At 50.3% G+C, this 20,561-nt stretch overlaps 1 protein-coding gene across 2 annotated transcripts; it reads left to right on the top strand.

The window, feature by feature from the left end:
* Positions 1-2,019: 2,019 nt before the first annotated feature.
* Positions 2,020-20,163, top strand: NIPSNAP1 (nipsnap homolog 1). 2 transcript variants are annotated; one of them, XM_004378914.2, is made up of 10 exons: positions 2,020-2,137; positions 8,656-8,783; positions 8,963-9,008; positions 9,208-9,302; positions 14,701-14,771; positions 14,933-15,073; positions 15,368-15,399; positions 15,784-15,878; positions 17,054-17,137; positions 18,864-20,163. In XM_004378914.2, the coding sequence occupies exons 1-10, from the start codon at positions 2,040-2,042 to the stop codon at positions 18,926-18,928; spliced, it is 855 nt and encodes a 284-aa protein (XP_004378971.1). In that variant the 5' UTR covers positions 2,020-2,039; the 3' UTR covers positions 18,929-20,163. The 2 variants fall into 2 exon arrangements, with proteins under 2 accessions (XP_004378971.1, XP_023589440.1); XM_023733672.1 differs by lacking the exon at positions 18,864-20,163 and having other exon boundaries at positions 2,026-2,137; positions 17,054-17,356.
* The last annotated feature ends 398 nt before the right edge of the window (positions 20,164-20,561 follow it).

Genomic DNA, 20,561 nt, shown 5'->3' with positions numbered 1-20,561 from the left:
AATTCATGTCTTCCTGGTAGCTTTCCACATCCTGTTCACACATTGCTTCCTCTGCCTGGTGTTTCCCCTTCTTCTGCCAAAGTCTCCTACTCATCCTTTCAAACTCAGTTCCAAAGTCAGACCTGCTTCCAGGCTCTGGTGGGGGTGGTCACTTCCACTTCCCCATGCCTGCCCCACTCCATTCCAAAGGGAAAGATAGCTCCCACCCAGTGACAGCAGTGGTTACTCCATTTCCCATGACTCCATCTACCTATCCAGGCTTTTCCTGAGTGGTTCTGAGTAGGGATCCTGTGGAGATCACACTGACTTCCAGAAGGAGGAGCTCCCTCTCTATTGATCCCTCGGATAAGCCCAAGAAGCAACTCTAAGCGCAGGCCCAGTTGTGTCTCTAACCCCCTCTACTGGCTTATCTTTGTTAACACAGAGAGCAGGCCCCAGTTCAGAGCCCTAAGTATAACGCAGCAGAGACACTGTATTTTCACTGCATTTATTTTACTGACACTGCCCATTTATGACAATTGATTGTTTTTCTATTTATCATGATGATCTACGGTTTTCTTTTTAAATAAACCACACAAATACCACTTTTTTGGTAGCAACTTTAGAAATACTACATGTTCATTGTCACAACTTTAGAAAACACACAAAAAATTTAATGGTTCAAACCTCACATTTCCGTACAGATTATTTCCTCAATTTATAAAGGACTCGCCCTCCAGCAATATTATAACTCTTCAGGCTCAGGCAGGAGGCTAAGGCCTCTGCTCTGCCTCTGCTCTGGAGGGATCACAGTCAGCAATGATTTGACTCTGTAGGGTTGCTATGCGTTGGAAATCAACTCCACGGCAATGAGTTTGTTCGTTTTTGTCTGCCCACCAGGCCTGAAGCCCCAAGAAGGCCAAGAGCTTTTTCTGCCCACCTTTTGTGCCTCACAGACCCCTGGTGGCACAGTGGTTAAGAGCTCAGCTGCTAACCAAAAGGTCAGCAGTTGGAATCCCCCAGCCGCTCCTTGGAAACCCCATGGGGCAGTTCTACTCTGTCCTATAGGGTCTCTCTGAGTCAGAATCGACTCGAGGGCAATAGGTTTGGGTTTGGGTTGGTGTCTCACAGCCTAGCCCAGGATCTGGCCAGGTTGACTGTCAATATTTGTTGAACAAATCAGGGAATACAAGCCTGTCCACCCAGTAAGCAGGTGGGCATTCTCATGGGGCTTGTGCATGCAACCTGCCCCTCTGGAAGCAATGAGGCCCTTCGCCCCCAGGTGTGGGGTCTGCAGGCTCTCTGCCCCTGCAGAGCTCTGTGGTCTGGGGGCTTGTGGGCTGAGATAGATTCGTTCTGGCAACAGGCAAAAGAGCTGGGCAGGGCAGGCGGAGGGCATGTGGCCCCAAGTGGCCTAGGCCAGATGGCTGAGAGAAATGTAACAGGAAAAGGGCACGGTGGAGAGAGAGCGCCCGTGGGGCCCAGAGCCTTGCCTAGCCTTTCTTAAATTATTGCGGGATTTGTTCCTTTGATAAACGCTGCCTGTGGACCCCTCCCCAGAAAACCACACAGGGGCACAGAGCTTGGTATACAATTCCAAGGGCCTTACTGAGGGTCGCTGTAGATTGGCCCTCTAACTGCCCCACAGGGTAGTTCTACTCGGTCCTCTAGGGTCGCTATTGGTCGGAATCGAACTGACCGTAACAGGTTTGGTGTTTTGGTTTATAGACCCTTTGTCGCTCATCCCCCAGCACCCTATTAAGAACTCCTGGTATTATCCAACGTGCCCATTTTACCGAGGTGGGCACTGAGGCCCAAAGCAGACAAGTGCTTGGTCAATCAAGTTCACAGAGCGAATCCACGGCAGAGTCACGGAGGCTCAGAAGACAAGAACGCCGACTTCCGCCCAGCATCGGCGGAGTTGAGGTACGCAGAAAGGGAACGCCCACCAGGCCCTGTGCAGAGGGAGGCGGTAAGCCGAAGGGGCGGGGCTTGTCGACGTCCCGGCTCCTCCGCCGGCTTCGGGGGCGGGGCCTTCCTCCAACCTGCTCCGCTCCAACATGGCTCCGCGGCTGTGCAGCATCTCTGCGGCGGCGCGGCTGCTGCTGGGGTGTCCAGGACCCCTTGCCCGGGACGCTGCGGCTGCGGCTGCGGCGCGGTGAGAGTCAGGCGGGCCGGGGGAGGCGCTCGCGGGGCTTGCAGGGCGGGACAGGGATCTAGGTCCCGGGGAGGGACTGGCACTCCTCGGCTGGGAACCCGGGGACTAGGGGCGGGGGCAGGATCGAGGTCTGGGGAGGGGTCTGGGCAAAGTATGGGGGAGGTGGGAAAGATAGGGGCATGGTCTTTGTCCGGGGGACCAGGGTCTGGGCGGAGAATGGAAGATGAGGGTGGTGGGAGAGGCAGGCCCCGGGTCCTGTAGGGTGCGAGGAGGCTGCGGGCAGGAAGAGCAGTCCCTGATGAAAGAGAAGCCCCCTCCCCAGGACTTTGCCGGGACTGTGAGATAGCATCCACTAGGGGTTCGGGAAAGATCTGTTCTCGGGGGAAGCAATGGGGGACCCCCAAGGGCCAAGGGTACACAGGCACATTACTCCCCCACCCGAGCAGTACTGGTGGGGCAACTGAGGCCGAGGGGGAGGTGGGAGTTGTCCAGGGTCACGCCACCTGCTGTCCTGTGGCAGCACCGGGTCTGGGACCCAGGTCTCCTGATGCCCTGTGCTCTTTGCACCATAACTGGGTGGCTTCCTGGGAGAGGGAGGCTGGCTGGCCATGCACTTCATCTGGGCTTTTGTTTGGCCCAGGGTGGACCCTCCTTCCTCCACCTCCAGGGCCCTGCACTTCCTCCATGTCTGCACTTATCACCCTGAGCGCTTATTGCCCGTGGCTTTCCTGTCTCCCCTCTAGACCTTCAGCTCATTTTTCTGTTTCCGCAGCACAAGGCTCAGGACAGTGTATGTTCAAAGAACATTTCCAAAGACGTGAGGATGCCCATTTCCCCACCTGTGGAAGGGAAGCAGCCCACCAGCCCAGGAGTGAGGCTGCAGAGTTTTTTTAGGCCTTGCTAAGAGATATTAGATGGCTGTGCAGTGGGACTGTTGGGCAGCTGGGGAAGAGGAGATTGCCATGTGCCCCCCATGTATCTGCCCAATAATTGAGGAGAAAGCTGGCATCAGGGAAAGAGCCTGGAGTTTGCCTGGCACCAAGCAAGCCTGACTCAGCCTTTTGTAGTGACCTTGGGCAAGTCATTTGGCCTCTTCAAGCCTCAGGTTCCTCATCTGTAAAATGGGGGTGATAAAATAGGGTATGTCTCTGTCTCATAGGGTTGCTGAGGATTAAAGAGGCCATGTGTGTGAGGTATGTAGTACCTGGTGAACATGCAAAAAATGTTGCTCCTTGCCCAAACCTCTGTCCCCAGGAATTTCTGCTTGAGCCTCTTACAAGGTCAAGGCTGAAAGGGCCTTGGAGAGATCATCTTTTCTCAGCCCCCTGTTTTCCAGATGAAGAAACCAAGGCCCAGGAAAGGGACCTCACTTCCCAGTGTTACAGAATCAGATGGTGGTAAAATCATTTGTGTGATGAATATTCACAAAAGGAGCATGGGACTTAGAGGTAGCTGCTGCTCCTCACATACTTGCTCTGTAACTCTGGATGAGTCACTGGACCTCTTGAAGCTTTTGTCTCCTTCTCTGTAAAGTGGGTTGGTGATCTTTATAAGATTGTTGGGAAGGTACTGGATTAATAATTATCAAGTCCCTCAAGGACTGCTTCTCATTTTCCTATGTGCATTTACTTACACCTTGGTCCCACATGGGATACCTGGGAATATTCTCTCCTGCTGACCCTCAGCCTGCCCCACATCTCCCTGGAGTCACTGGGAGGCCAGCAGCAGCCCTTCTTGCTTCTGAGATTTGGAGACAACAAGGCTGCTGGTGTGAGGACCAAACATGGGCTTTGGAATGACCAACCTCGGTTGGAAGCCTCTTGGACTAGCCATCTTTGAATAAGGCATGGAACACCTCTGAGCCTCCTTTGTCTCAAAAACGTTGTGAGGATTAGCTTGTAAGACATAGTAAGTGCTCAGTAATCAGTAATTAACTGCTACTTACTGCTACACCAGTCATCCTGTTGATAGCAGAACTTGGAGTTCCTGTAGCTAAAAACACACTCTTGAACAGTAAGGAGAAACATGGCCCTTTTCTGAAGTCAGCCGACTCAAATCAGAAGAGCATTTCAGGATGTGCATAGAGCTGAGCTTCCCACCAAATAAATCTGTAACATTCCCGGGCAGTTTGATGTGTGGAGGCATCAGACTTTTGATCCTTACGAAGATGCATATGTGTTATCAACAGTAACTGTTCCCAAAGAAGGATGGAAAAGTTCTCATCTCGGACAAAAAATTTGTTTAAATATTTTATTTTATTTTTAGTGAAAATAATACACAGCAAAACCCACTCCCATTCCACAGTTTCTAGACATAATGATCAATGACAGTGGTTATATTCTTCACATTGTGTCAATATTCTCATTATTTCTGTTCTAGTTGTTTCACTCCCATTAATTTAAACTCCCTGCCCTCCAACCTTCTAATCTATGCTTTTAAAATAGCAGTTGACCATTTCGTCTTATGTAATTTTTTTTTTTTTAAGGATGCAGTACTCAAGGATATTGAGCTAAACTGTTTACTTAGTTTTAAAGTGACTTTAGGGGATAGTTTCAATTCAAGGTCTGAAGTGTTTCTGGGACTCCTCTAGCCTCGATAGGTCCAGTAAGTCTGGATTCTTTAAGAATTTGAAGTTTTGTTCCACACTTTTATCCCTATCTATCAGGATCCATCTGTTGTGTCCCTGATCAGAATGTTGGGTAGTGGTAACCGGGCACCATCTAGTTCTTCTCGTTTCAAAGTAGAGGAGGCAGTGGTTCTTAGAGACAATTAGTCCTGTAGTCTGGTTCTTTGGTTTTTGGAACAATGGTTGTATTTTAGATGGCCATTCGTAAGTTTTTAAGACCCTAGACACTACTCACCATACTGGGAGGCAGAACAAACTTTAAGAACTGTATTATGTTAGTTGACTAGATTGTGGGACAGATTGTTTATTGAGCAACTCCTATGCCTAAATCACTGTGCCAGGCACCCTGAGGGATGGAAAGACATTAGTCTTCTGGTGAGGTTGGAGAGACCAGACCTGTCATATGAAAATGATGGAAGGGTTGAGGGGGAAAAGGGTGAAGTGTTTTGTGGGAAGGGGCTGGGCCAGGCTCCAGTGTCCACATTTTTGGGACATTGGGAGCAGACAAAGCTGCATTGTGCCTGTCTTGGCCTAAGAGGCATTCCCAATGTAGTTTAGATACCAGAATCTGGCATTTCTGGGGTGATGTACTGAGATTACATGGAAAAAAAACAGAAATCGGAACTGCTCTAGATTAGTGATTCCCAAACTTGATTGTGCATCAGAATCCTCTGGAGGGCTTGTTAAAACCCCAATTGCTGGCCCCACCCCCAGAGTTCCCAGGTGATGCTGATGTCTCAGTTGGAGAACCACTGGGCTGGGGGTTCCTGGCTCCGTGGTCACCAAATTTAAAAGGGAGTTGACTTGCAGAGTAGATTGGAGCTAGATGAGGAACGGCTCAGAATCCCAAGTGGAGGCATTCGGCCTTTGTTTTGTAGGCAGTGGGGAGCCATGGGAGGCTCTTGAGCAGAGGGATGAAATGACAAAATTAATGCTTTACAAAGATTGATGGGCAGATTAGGACAGTGGGGGGGGGGAGACAGTGGAAGCTGGAGATCGGTTAGAAAGTTAGGTAGGAATAGCAATATTAGCTGTTCCCATGTATTAGCACTGCCTAAAAGGCCCATCCGATTGCACCTATTTTACTGATGAGAAAAATGAGGCTCACATAGATGAAGTTATCCAGGGACACACGGTGTGTAGTGGCTGAGCTGGGATTAGAACCCGAGTTTGTCTAGAGCCTGTGCTCTTTAAATACTGATTCTGCTGCTGGTGGTGGCGATGGAAAGGGCCCCTGAGCCCCAAGTCCACACTCTGGGCTGAGGGCTGTGCTTTTTTTCCCTTTCTTAGCTTCCAGCTCTCATCATTTTCAGTGACTATGTCTTAGTTCCACCACCACTTCTCCATTCGTTCTGCCAACAGTGATTGAGTGAGGACCTGTGCCAGGCACTGTGCCAGGCCCTGGGACACGGCAGGAAACAGAACAGATAAGACACCTGCCCTCCTGGGGCTACTGCTAGTGTGACAGCAGACAACAAACAAGGCACATCATAAACAAAACAATGGTGTCGTGTGTTAGAAGGGGGTGTGTGCTATCAAAAAATAGACAGCAGGATGAGAGGAGTTGAGGGATTCAAGGGTAGGAGGACGTTGTGATTTCACGAGAAAGTGAAATTTGAACTCTTGAAAATGTGCGCTTGAGGATGCTCTGTCTTCAAGTTCAGACCCTGCCCTGGGATCTTGGACAAGTCCCTTCTTAGATTCTGCCTATAGAAAGACTCTAGAGATGGGCTGCTCATGTGACAGATGGGGAAACTGAGGCAGGAAGGTGTAGGGAGGGGTGGGAACCCATAGGAACTCTTGGGCTTCTCCACTCCCCAGCATGTCAGCCCCCAGGCTCTCTCTTCAGGGCTGGTACTGGGCTGTTTATCTTGGTCAGTAGGGACGTTAATAAATTACTCCATGTTCTGTCCTGGAGCAAAGGTCTTGGCTGACAAATAGTGGGAGCTACTCTTTTCCCTGCTGCCACCTGCTCCAGGAGAAGCAGCCCCTCTGCATTTGAACCAAAGGTCAGGTCCCTGCTGGCAGTGGCTTTGTAGAAAATACCTGGTTTCTCACTATGTCTGCCTGATGTCCCCCAGGTCAGTGCCTGCTCTGAGGTTGGGGCTGACATTAGAGGAAAGAGTTGGTTGTTGCCTCAGCTCTGCCCTTGATCTGCTATGTGACCTAGAACAAGTTCCTTAAACTCCCTGAGCCTCAGTTTTCTTGTCTCGAAAATGGCGATATGATAGTATCGACACTATAAGATCATTGCATAGATTCAGAGAGATCATACTACTAAAAAGTTGATCCCAGGTCCCTGTTGGAGAGGAGGTCACCAGTGAGTGTTATTTATAGCAAGCCTCCTTTATTTTGGTCCCAAAATTTCACAGACCACATCGCCCATCTGATGAAAATTGTCTTCTTGCTTTTTGTTAATGAAGCACATATATCCACGGCGTCAGAAAGAGCCTGTAAATTCAGAAACACATAAAACAATTTTTTTTAGCTTTACAAAAAATTATAATGCATAAAGAAAACTTTAACAGTCTCCCTCTGCCCTCTCCCAGGTAAGCACTAGTAACTGTTTGGGATGAATCCGTTCTCACTTTTCTCCATGCTCATGCAAACTCATGTATCACCACTTTAAAATGATATTTTAAATTCCATCAGTCCCAACGGCTGCTGCATATTTGGCAAACAGTAATATTTTTATTTGTAAAACATTTATTCTAGCCATAGAAAAGGCTCGAAAAAGGAGGGGACTTGCCAACCTCCAGACCCTCCACCGCCAGCTCCCTGGCTGGGATCTACCCTCCAGGGGGACTTGCTCTTTAGGCCTGGCAGCAAGCTGCACTGAGCAGCCTCTGGCAGTGTCAAAATAAGCCCCACCCCTACTGGGACCTTGAAGGGGTGGTGGTTTTGGGTCTGGGAGGACCTGGTGGCAGTTCCCTCTGCTCTGAACCATATAGTCCTCATGGGCAAAGCAAATGCTCCCCCTTCATTCATTCACTCATTCATTCTCACAGCACCTTAGGGAGCTGTTCAGGGCAGATATTTGTCAATTAAATGTCTGAATGAATGAATCTTTCCTTGCAATGCCTTTCACTCCTATCTGCCTGGAAAATGCAAAATCAGCCCTGGAGACTCAGCCAGATCACCTCCGAGTCTTTAGAGTCTGCCCAGACCGCTACAGGCAGTTAGGGCCTTGCTTACCTGGGCTTTCCCGGATGCTCCCAGCTAAAACTGTCCGAAGGCCCCTTTCTTCCAGTGGACTGTGACCTCCTCAAGGACAAGGCTTATTTGTCTTTGTCTTTCCATTTGTGGGCGCTGGCAGGAGCACAGTCCAAGTGCAGCGTAAGCTCCGGGGAGGGTGGTGAGTGCAGCCTTCTCATCAGACGGAACAAAACTTGCAAAGAAAGCCCAGAGTAAAAGAGCCCTGTGTATTCTGGGAGGAGCAGGCCTGAAGGCAGGGTACACAGGTGGGGGGTATAGAAGAGAAGAGTAATGACATGTAGGGCTTTCCAGGGCTCTGGGCATCAGGCAGTGTGGGTTTGGGGTTGATCCTCTTGGCAGGAGGCTGCAGTTGTGGGAACCAAGTGGAGGACACCGTGGAAGGGGTTGAAGTGGAAGCCCGGAGGCCAGAGAGAGACGGGAGGCGGGGCTGCCTCTCCTGGCCTCCTGAGGCCCTGCAGAGCTTTGAAGCCTTAGTGGGCAGCTGGGATCTCTAGAAGGGACCAGGTCTACCCAGTCAGCTCCAGTGATATTTCCACACTGGAGCTGCCGTGGGATTCTGTGGCTCCTTTTCTAGAAATATGGGTCACTGCTCTTGGGAAGCAGGGCAGCTGAGCAGACAGAAGAGCCAGGGCTCCCCCTGCCCCTGCGTGTCCCCCTAAAGTCCTCTGTCCTGCAGCTTCTATTCCAAGGACAACGAAGGTAGTTGGTTCCGCTCCCTCTTTGTCCACAAGGTGGATCCCCGGAAGGATGCCCACTCGACCCTGCTGTCCAAGAAGGAGACCAGCAACCTGTACAAGATCCAGTGTGAGTGGCTGCGGAGCTGCAAGCCTTGCCCTCCCAGGGCCTCTGGGGGGCCGACGAGACTCCAGCAGGGAGATTGGAGGGTCTGGGACATCCCCTGGCCCTGCTGGGCTCCCCCCGCTCTCCCTCTGCAGACCTACACAGCACCTGCTTCACCCACCACTCTCTGTCCTCTGTTGCAGTTCACAATGTGAAGCCCGAGTGTCTGGATGCCTACAACAGCCTGACGTGAGCATCTTCTTCCACCTGCCCTTCCCAGCCCCTCTGCTCCCGTAGCCCCTCGGCACACCCTCTTCCCCATGCTCCTTGCAGAAACCAGGGAACGTAGGCTTCAGAGCTTAGAGATGGCGAGACAGAGGCGCAGCCCTTATCCCGGGGGTCCTGCTGGCTGGTGTGAGCTCTGCCCCCACTCTGTGCCCCTCCCCAGGGAGGCTGTGCTGCCCAAGCTGCACCTGGATGAGGACTACCCATGCTCGCTCGTGGGCAACTGGAACACGTGGTATGGAGAGCAGGACCAGGCAGGTGAGGGGCCATCCTCCCCGGTGCCACTGCCGCCACCCAGTCCAGGCCTCCAGCTGCCCTCCACTCCCTGTCCACAGCAGCACCCGAGGGGTCTTTCTAAATGCAAACCTCATCGCCTCACTCCCCTGCTTACACACCTATCATGGCCTCCCACTGCCCTCGGCATGGCCCGGGAGGCCCTGGGAGTCCTTCCCTGCCCAGCCTCTAGCCTCAGCTCCCCATTCCCTCCTTGCTCACTGTGCTGCCCCCACCCAGAGCTTTCTTTCCATTTCCCAGATCAGCAGTTTCGCTCTCTGGTTCCAGGCCATTGTTCAGGCTATTTCCTCTGCCTGAGCATTCTTTCTCTCTTGCCTGTTTTATCTCACCCTCCCCTCTACTTGTCTCTTGTTCAGCATAGACGTCACTTCCTCCTGGAAGCCTCCCCTGATCCCCTCCACCCAGGCTGCCTCCCCAGCCCCTAGCACTTGCCCCTTCACAGCCCTGGTCCCACACCCCTGTTGCTGCCTGTGCGCTTGTCTGTCTCCCCACAGAGGTGGTAAGTTCCGGAAGGGCAGGGCTCATGTCTGTCTGTCTTCACCATTAAGCCCCAGTTCCCCACACATGTTTGTGAAGTAAATAGGGATTCTTGTTTGAGCTGGTTCCTTACAGCTTCCCGGGGGCACCCCTGGCATGCCCCATCACACCCTGACGTCCACCTCAGTCAGTGCCAGCTGCTAGGATCCACACGTGAAGTTGATTGGCTCACACCATCTCAACCACTTAAAGGGGCCTTGGCATTTAGACCTGTGCTATCAAAGGTGGCAGCCACTAATTAACTGTACCTACTTACATTTAAATTAATTGAAATTAAATAGGTACATTTCAAGTGCCCACCAGTAGACACTTGTGCCTTGTGGCCATCGTCTTGGACAGTGCTGATTTAGACTGTCTACACGGCACAGGGAACTCCCCCTGACAGAAGGGCCTCTAAGTTTCCCTTGAACACCTCTAGCAACAGGAAGCTCACTACCTTGTAAGCCAACCTATCTCATCCTTTGACAGCCCTGATAATTGGGCGTGGCTTAAAAAAAAAAGTGACCTGCAGATGTTGTTGTTCTTGTCATTGTTAGTTGCCACTGAGAGCAAAACACTGCCCTGTTGCATGCCATCCTCATGATCGCCAGCATGCTTGAGGCCATTGTTCCATTCCAACCTAGGGGGCTCATCTTCCAGCAATATCAGACAATATTCTATTCTGATCTGTAAGGTTTTCGTTAGCTAATTTTTGGAAGTAGATTGCCAGGCCTTTCTTCCTAGTGTGTCTTAGTCTGGAAGCTCTACTAAAACTTGTCTATCATGGGTGACCTTGCTGGTATTTGAAATACCAGTGGCAGATCTTCTAACATCATAGCAACATGTAAGCCGCCACACTACGACAAACCGACAGACGGGTGGTGAGACGTGCAGATAGACAGATCAAACAAAAAAAAACCAAACCCATTGCCATTGAGTCAATTCCGGGTCATAGCAACCCTAAAAACAGTAGAACTGCCCCATAGGGTTTCCAAGGAGCGGCTGGTGGATTCCAACTGCCAACCTTGTGGTTAGCAGCTGAGCTCTTAACTGCTGCACCACCAGGGCTCCGATAGATAGATTCCCTTATCATTCATCCTGTTGCAGTAACAGACTTTGACACATCAATACGGGGGTTAAGGAAAAAGCACACTGTCTTCAGTTTTCCCATTTTGTTGTTAGTTGCCATCAAGTGGATTCCCACTCATTGTGACCCTCTGTGCAGCAGAACGAAACACTGCCGGGTCGTGTGCCATCCTCACAAATGTTATGCTTGAGCCCATGGTTGCATCCACTGTGTCAGTCCATATCATGGAGGGTCTCCCTCTTTTTCACTGACCCTCTACTTTACCAAGTATGATGTACTTCTCCAGGGACTGGTTCTTCCTGATAACATGTCCAAAGTATTTGAGATGAAGTCTCGCCATCCTTGCTTCTAAAGAGCATTCTGGCTGTACTTCTTCCAAGACAGATTTGTTCGTTCTTCTGGCAATCCATAGTATATTCAATACTCTTCGCCAACACCATAATTCAAACGCATCAATTCTCAGGCTTCCTTATTCATTGTCCAGCTTTCACATGCATATGAGGTGATTGAAAACACTGTGGCTTGAGTCAGGCACACCTTAGTCCTCAAGGTGACGTCTTTTCTTTTGAATACTTTAAAGAGATCTTTTGCAGCAGATTTGCCCAATGCACTGCTTCGTTTGGTTTCTTGACTGCTGCTTCCATGGGCATTGATTGTGGATCCAAGTAAAATGAAATCCTTTTCTCCATTTATCATGATGTTGCTTATTGGTCCAGCTGTGAGGATGTTTGTTTTCTTTATGTTGAGGTGTAATCCATCAGTAAGTGCTTCAAATCTTCTTCACTTTCAGCAAGCAGGGTTGTGTCATCTGCATATCACAGGTCATTGAGTCTTCCTCCAATCCTGACGCCCCGTTCTTCTTCATACAGTCCAGCTTCTTGGATTATTTGCTCAGCATACAGATTGAATAAGTATGGTGAAAGGATACAACCTTGATGCACACCTTTCCTGACTTTAAACCACGCAGTATCCCCTTGTTCTGTTTGAAGGACTGCCTCTTGCTCTAAGTACGGGTTCCTCATGAACACAATTAAGTGTTCTGGAATCCCCATTCTTTGCAACGTTATCCATAGTTTGTTATGATCCACACAGTCAAATGCCTTTGCATAGTCACTGAAACACAGGTAAACATCTTTCTGGTATTCTCTGCTTTCAGCAAGGGTTCGTCTATCATCAGCAATGATATCCCTTGTTCCACATCATCTGAATCTGGCTTGAATTTCTGGTGGTTCCCTGTCGATGTACTGCTGCAACTGCTTTTGAATGATCTTCAGAAAAATTTTGCTTGTGTGTAATATTAATGATATTGTTTGATAATTTCCACATTCTATTGGATCTCTTCCAGTCAGTTAGGTAGTTGTCTTTCAGATTTCTTGGCATAGGTGAGTGATTGTTTCCAGCATTGCATCCCTTTGTTGAAACATCTCAGTTGGTATTCCATCAATTCCCGGAGCCTTGTTTTTTTGCCAGTGCTTTCAGTGCAGCTTGGACCTCTTCCTTCAGTACCATTGGTTCTTGATCATATGCTATCTCCTGAAATGGTTGAACGTTCACCAGTTCTTTTTGGTGCAGTGACTCTGTGTATTTCCTCCATCTTTTGATGCTTCCTGCGTTGTTTAATATTTTCCCTGTAGAATCCTTCAATATTACAACTTGAGGCTTGAATTTTTTCTTCAGTTCTTTCAGCTTGAGAAATGCAGGGCATGTTCTTCCCTTTTGGTTTTCTATCTCCAGGTCTTTGCACATTTCGTTATAATACTTTACTTTGTCTTCTTGAGTCACTCTTTGAAATCATCTGTTCAGTTCTTTTATTTCATCATTTCTTCGTTTTGTTTTAGCTCCTCTATGTTTGTTTTAGGTATGACTTAATATGCTCTAGCAGTACTCCTTGGATTCTCTTAAAGTGTTCGCTACCTGTGAAATGTACTTTGAGGGGTGGGATTCTGAATCTTTAAAGTATATCTTATATTTTGTGTGTCTCAAAGTGTAGGCCCCTGGAGAATCTGTATTAGAATCAGCAGGAGCAGACCCTCTGAGCTGTACCCTAGGAGCTCAGAAATCTGCATTGTAATGACTTTGTAAGAACCACTGACCCGTCTTCTATAGGAACCACTAAAATCATTAGAGGGAGCCCTGGTGGTACAGTGGTTAAGCGCTCAGCTGCTAGCCAGAAGGTCTGTGGTTTGAACCTACCAGCGACTCCACAGGAGAAAAGACCTGGCAATCTGCTTCTGTAAAGAGTTCAGCCTAGGAAGCTGTATGGGGCAGTTCTCCTCTGTCCTGTAGGGTTGCTATGAGTCGGAATCAACTTGACGGCCCATGACAACCACAAATAATCATTAGAAAATTTTTCTTTTGAGTCTCTGCTGTCCTCCTTGTAACTTTACCTAATGGTCTCACTGTATGAGTGAACCCCTCTTCCACAGGTCAGCATTTCTGGTTTTGGCGGACTTTCATCTATATAGTGCTTTTGCTATTTGCTTGTGAAAGAGGCCCTTACAGTGTAGGCTCAGGCCATTTTGTAGGTGAAAAATCAAGGCACAGATGGAGTCAAAAGGCAGGTGGGGCAGGCTGGAGACTGGAAGTAACAGAATCTATGCTTTCTTTGACAACTGCTGGTCAGCTAGTGCCCATAGCTCCAGCCTGCCTAGCTGACCCTTTGGAGACCGTCCTTCTCTGATGGGCCCAGCCATGCTCCCAGGATGGCAAAATTGTTGACTTTCTTCTCCAGAACTAGGTTTCTTTATGGGTGGCAGTGGTGGTTCACTGGTAGAATTTATGTCTTCCACGCGGGAGACCTGGTTTCGATTCCAGCCAGTGCACCTGATGCATAGCCACCACCTGTCTGTCAGTGGAAGCTTGCATGTTGCTATGATACTAAACAGGCTTTAGCAGACCTTCCGGATTAAGACGGACTAGGAAGAAAGGCCTGCGGATCTACTTCTGAAAGTCAGCCAATGAAAATCCCATGGGTCACACAGTCTGATCCACAACCGATCATGGGGATGGAGTAGGACTGGGCTGCATTTTGTTCTTTTGTGCATGGGGTTGCCAGGAGTCAGGGACTGACTTGACGGCAGCTAACAACAACTTTATTGGAAGGATGCGATAAAAAAAACCCAAACTGTGCAAAGAGTTTGCAGTGAGAAGTAAGCCTCCCTCCCACCTATGGCCCCAGACCTCAGTGCTCTGTTCAGAAGCGTCTACTTTCATGATCTCTGGAGGTTGCCTCGAGATGGTGCGTAGACAGCATCTCTGGATACGTCCTCTCACCACCCGCTGCCCTCCCCGCCCCCCCTCCCCCGCCGGCCTTTAAACCCATGGGGCAGTCTACTGTGCATGCTGTTCTGTTCCTTGGTTTCTTTGTTTTGTTTTTTAATTTGCTGTCCTGGAGAGCGTTCCATATCAACTCATCAGACCTGCCCCCTCCTTTTATCCAACCTTGTGCTCGCTGCTGCTCCTGGGGAAACACATCTGATATCCTCTTGCTTGCTACTGAAGGAAGGTTCGGTGGAAGTACTACTCCATTTTCAAGATGAAGGCATTGAGGCATAAGGGGTCAAAGGCTGAACCCAGGTCTCTTGGACCTCCTGTCCAGTGCCGTCCTTCACCAAGACAGGAAACTCAGAGAGCCTTGATGCTAGAGGAAACTAGGCTGGGGACCCCCCCACCCCCGTTACATATGCACTTTTCCAGCCTTGGGATAAGCAGGGTGGGGTCCCAGCAGCCCTCTGACCTGCCTTTCCCACCCCTTGACAGTGCACCTATGGCGATTCTCTGGCGGCTACCCAGCCCTCATGGACTGCATGAACAAGCTCAAAAACAACAAGGTATGCTGGCATCTGGCCAAGCCATCCTCCACACAGCGAACCTCTCTGGATGTTGGCTGTAGCCCAGCCCTGTGCTGGGGTCTGCCTCCATCACCCCATGAGGCACACTGTTAGGGTGGGGATACTTCCTGACTGCCGTGCCCACACTGTTGTGCCCACAGGAGTACCTGGAGTTCCGGAAGGAGCGGAGCCAGATGCTGCAGTCCAGGAGAAACCAGTTGCTCCTTGAGTTCAGCTTCTGGAACGAGCCACAGCCCCGAGCAGGTCCCAACATCTATGAGCTGAGGACGTACAAACTCAAGGTGCCTTCCTCTTAACAGAGCCCTGTCTGCCTCCCACCTTCTCTGCTGCACTGCTGCTTTGCAGCTGCACCGCGGTGGGCCCTGGGCCCCAGCACCTAGGCTGGGCCTTCTGGCCTCACCCTCTCTGCAGGCTCAGAACAGAGGTGTGTACACGCCTGTCCACATGTGCACACCCAAGTGCAAGTCAGGGCCTGAATGAGGCTGAGCAGCCCCTGGGAACTGTGACGCTGGGAGGATCCAAGGTGAGGCTCCAAGATGGGGCTCATTCCCATCCTTTCTCTGCCTCTCTTTCAGCCAGGAACCATGATCGAGTGGGGGAACAACTGGTGAGTGGTGGTATTAGCACTAGGGTGGGGGGACCCTGCCCATCCTGCCTCAGCCAAGGGTCCTGGTGGGCCACCTTACCCAGGGCCATATCGCAGGGAACCCAGCATCCTCTGCCCCTCCTGGACCTGGGAGAAGGATGTCCAAGGAGGAGGTGAGGATCTCCTGGAGGTTTGTGAGGCCTCCAGTGGGAGAACACAGCCAGTGGCTGCCGCTCCATCACCCGATTTCCTGAATCATCTCTGCCAGCTGGTGGCCATATCTCCCCGTGAGATGTGGCTAAGGCATCTGCCTGGGTACACATCAGGGAGCCCTTTGCACAGGCTGGATTCCCCGGCCTCCCCCAGAGTCCTGGCCTCTGCCCAGCGTACTCCTGCTGTCCCCAGGGCCCGGGCCATCAAGTACCGGCAAGAGAACCAGGAGGCGGTGGGCGGCTTCTTCTCGCAGATAGGAGAGCTCTACGTTGTGCACCATCTCTGGGGTAGGCTGGGGACCCTCTGGAAGCCCATGCTAGTCCCTGTTCTTCCATTGACACTCTGTGGACAGTGGGGATACACTGGTGGCTTCATGGAGCTGACATTATAGCAGAGGGGAGATCACCTCAGACATGAACTAACAAGAAAGATCATTTCAGGTTATTACAAAATGCCTTGCGGAAAAGAAATAGGGAGATGCGATGGAAGAAAACCCTTGGCTTGGGTGGGCAAAGGCAGCCTCTCTGAGGGGGTAAATTGTAAAAACAGAGCTAAAAGATGAGAAGGAGCCAGTGGTGAATTGTTGGGGTAGGGCATTCCAAGTGGAGGGAACAGCACATGCAAAGGCCCTGCAGCAGGGAAAGGTCTTCAGGGTTTTGAGGAGCAGAAAGGAGGTCGATGTGGAGAGTGCAAGGAGATGGGGTAGGAGAGGGGGATAGGGGCAGATCAGGCTGGGCCTCAGAGACCATGAGAAGGAGATGGGATTTTTTTCTAAACACGGTAGGAAGCTGCTGGAGCATTTTAAGCAGCAGCAACACAATTTGATTTATGTTCTAATATGATTCCTCTGGCTGCCGTGTGGAGAGTGGTTTGTAGGGGAGCAGGAGAGGAAGTGGGTGATCAGGAGACCATAAGACTAGTGCAGGTGAGAGGGGATGATGGCGTGGCCCAAGGTGGTGGCAGTGAGCATGATGAGAGGCCACAGATTCGTCTGGAGGTAGAACCAATGGGGCTTGTGGATGAAGTGGCTGTGTGGGGCAAGGGAGGGAGAGGAGGATTCCAGAACTCCCAGGCTGCTGCTTGAGCCACTGTGTGAATACTGCTGTCACTTACTGAGATGGGGACATCAAAGAGAGGAATGGATTGGAGGCTCAGGAGTTAAGTGGCCCTCGGAAGTGTTCTATTTGAGACGCTGGCACATCCAAATGGAGACATCACGTGGGCATTGGATATACGAGTCTGGAGCCCGAGGGAGAGGTCCATGCTGGAAATATAAATTTGGGAGTTGTCAGCATATTTACTATCTGAATGAGATTGTCAAAGGAGATGGGTTATGCTATCAGCCCAAGGCATCTGGGGAGGAGATGGCAGGGCAGGGTTTAGGACAGTGAGAGGAGGGCCCCTGCTGGACATGGGATCAGATCATCTGTCCCCGGGGAATGAGCATTTGCCTCTCCCACAGCCTATAAAGACCTTCAGTCTCGAGAGGAGACTCGAAATGCTGCCTGGAGGAAGAGGGGCTGGGACGAGAACGTCTACTATACAGGTGAGGGCTGCCTCTGGGAGTCTGTGGGGCCCTTGTTCCTCTGTCAGAAGCCCTGTCTGAGGATGGAATCCCTTCTGCATGGAGGTCTAGCCTCACTTGATTATCTCCAGTGATGAGGAACATGGAGTTAGTGAGCTTCTATCCTGGTGGCATGTTCCATGTGATCCAGGCTTTCCTGGGTGAGTGTTTTGGGGGATGATAAGGCAGCCAGGCAATCCCTGCCTCAGAGATGTGGAGTAGCTGAGCACACACCGTGACCTCGGACATGGCTCTTCACCTCGCCAGGCTGTTGCCTCCCCTGTAAGATGGGGATGGTGATAGTGCCTCCCTCAGAGCTATAGGGAGAATTCCTGGAGCTAATCCACAAAAAGTGCTTTGGCTGGGGTCTGGCCAGAGGGAGCATGCCACAAATGGGGCCTGTTGTTTTTGCCCAAGGAGTTTGCCACTTTGCTGTTAACCCCTGAGAACCACCTGGAATCAGTAGGTGTTGATTGAGCTTTTGCCATGGGCCAAGAACTATGGTGGGCAGGTGGGTGGAGAACACAGAAAAGAACAAGAGCCTCTCCCGGACCTTAAGGAGCTTTCAGATGCCAGCTGGTGTGAGGAGAGGATGTGTTTGCTGAAGGAGTCAGCGGGAGCCTGGCTACTCAAAGCGTGTTCCCAGTGGACAGTATCGGCATCCCCTGGAAGCTTGTTAGAAGTGCAGAATCTCAGGCCGTCCCGGACCTAGTGGCTCAGAATCTGCACTTTAACAAGAGCCATGTGACCTTGGACATGCCTGGTGATTTCGTATACATGTGTAAATTTGAGAAGCTCTGAGCAGGAGGAAGGGTCTGACTTCCTGGGTGACCCTGGGCTGTTTGTGACCCTCTCTGGGCTGCAGTTTTCCCATCTGTTAAATGAGGCAGTTGGACTAAATCAGTGTTTTTCAAACCTCAGCCACTTGAGGACACCCTCACAGCTTGCCCCATCAGCATACTCTTGCCACAATTATTTTCTTGATATTTTTCTTTTTAAAATATCTTTCTTTGTTCTTAACCTGAAGCCCTGGTGGTACAGTGGTTAAGAGCTCACCTGCTAACCAAAAGGTCAGCAGTTTGAATCCACCTTGGAAACCCTGTGGAGCAGTTCTGCTCTGTTCTATAGGGTCGCTATGAGTTGGAATCGACTCGATGGCAACAGGTTTGGTTTGGTTTTTTTGGTTCTCAGCCTTTTGTTAAAAAAAAATTTTCACAATAATATCTGTGAAGTCACTTTTCAGTATGCTAGTTATTTTTTTCATGTACACAGGAAAATAAATATGTAATTGTTAAAATTTTAAAATGTTTAACTCATTACCACCTAAAAAAACCACCAGTTGCTGTCTAGTCGATTCCAGCTCTTGGCCACCCCATGTGTGTCAGAGTAGAACTGTGCTCCATAGGGTTTTCCATGGCTGATTTTACAGAAATAGATCACCAGATTTTTCTTTCAAGGTGCTTCTGTGTAGCCTTGAACCACCAACCTTTTGGTTAGCAGCCAAGCGCTTTAACTGTTTGTACCACCCAGGACTCTGTTACCACCTAAGTCCCCTCTTCTCCCACAATGTTGGGAACCTGACCCTCTTCATGGGCCCTTCCAGGAGGACAGCGGGGCTTTCCTGGCTTAGCCCCATTTGGAGCCTCCTCCCCCTCCAAAGGCCAGTGAGGGAGGCTGCCCTCTATGACCTCTGCCTCTTTCTCTGCAGTCCCCTTGGTGCGACACATGGAGTCTCGGATCATGATCCCCTTGAAGATCTCGCCTCTCCAGTGATGCTGCCTCCACCTCCCTCCCCTTCTCCTTCAGGTTAGCCACGGTTAGAGAAGCTCCTGGTCCTGCTCGAACGGTTTCTTCTTAGATCTGCAGGAGCCTTGGGGGTGGTGCTCAGCTCAGGCAAGGAGGTGCTGACGGATGATAGGGTCTGAGGATTTGCAGCTCTGCACAGACCCTGCCTGCCTTCCCTGCCCTCCTCCTTCCATTCCTGCTGGAAACAGTTTCTCGTTTCACTGACAGAATAGCAGCCTTTCACGTCTTCCCACATCTTCCCCTAAGATTCCTCAGCTGAAGGCCCCCAGCCCCTAGTTATCACCACAGAAATCCCCATTTCACTTTAGCTGCACAAAAGGTAGTGTGTCCAGTGGCTAGTAGTGGGGTGGGAAGGGAGGTGGTTGGGATCACGCCAGGTCCTCAGGAGCTCCCTGGCCTCCACTAGGCCACCCTCTTGCTGGACAGTCTGAGCCAAGTCCCTCCTGCTGGGGACAAGCCTGGAACTGCCAAAAACTCTCATATCAACAAGATCAGGAGGAAGTCAGGACATTCCACGGCGAGAGGCTGGGAGAAGGGATGGGGGCTGGGAAAGATTTGGGGACAAGAGACAGAACGTGGATCAGGGAACCAAGAAGGCCAACCTGGGTTTGAATCACAGAATTTGGAATCCAGAATTAGGAAGATAGAATAGAGATGACTGAAGACCACTTGGGGAGGAATTCTAATACAAGACGGATGGGGAGAAATTAATTTGTTTCTCTCTAAGTAATGGAGTTGAGAACTTGAATGTGTAGTTCCAGCCCTTCTGTGCAGGGACAGTGTCTCCCACCCCCCTCCCTGCTGCAGGCAGAGGGACAAAAGCAGGGCCTATGTTTCCCCCACTGGCATTCCTTCTCCCCTACTCCACATTCCATTAGCTCAACCCTCAGTTTACTGGATATATAGAGTGGGGTCAGTAGTTCTGGGAGCCCCCTCTGTGAACCTCACACCTCATGAACCCCTTGGTAGCTTGATTCTGCCTCTCTTCCAGAAAAACTTGTACTGGAGTTGCTGATGGAACTAATTAAATATTTACTGTAAACTTCGTGTTTTTGTTTTTTTTCATCTGCAAGAAACTGGCAAATGCCGGAGGGAAGGGAGAGCTGGCCAACTTCCTAGTCGCACCTGGCTGATCTATCCCCCTGAAGGGCTTTGTGTTTCCTGAGCCACTATCAGGCAGGCCATCTTCAGCCTCACCCCGGGGTAGGAGAAGGAACTGGTGGTGTACAACTAGGGATTCAGGACATGGGTGTTTCTAGGCACAGATAAGTAGGATTTACTGTAAAAATCATGGGCCCTGTCTGTACAGTTCATGCCAGGGCTAGGAATCACTTGAAGTTGTCGAATACTGCATTAGAGCTGTGACTATCCTAGGTAAATTGGTGCTAAAAATGGGGAAACTAGTGATGCACCTGTGAAAAAACAAGTGTAAAATGGGGTTAATGCCCTCACTGTGTGCCTTGGAGTTCTGAATGTGACAGAAGCCATGTTTTGAAGGCAAATCCGCTGGGGTCTAAATCTTGGCACTACCTCGTTCTTGTGTGATCTTCAGCATATGACAACTTTATTCACTCAACAAACACTTGTGAAGCACCCATGA

This window comes from Trichechus manatus, unplaced genomic scaffold (genome assembly GCF_000243295.1).
Source record: "Trichechus manatus latirostris isolate Lorelei unplaced genomic scaffold, TriManLat1.0 scaffold00061, whole genome shotgun sequence".
Classification (NCBI taxonomy): domain Eukaryota; kingdom Metazoa; phylum Chordata; class Mammalia; order Sirenia; family Trichechidae; genus Trichechus; species Trichechus manatus.
The sequence above is the reverse complement of the archived record's forward strand: the minus strand, read 5'-3'. Positions and strand labels throughout refer to the sequence as shown.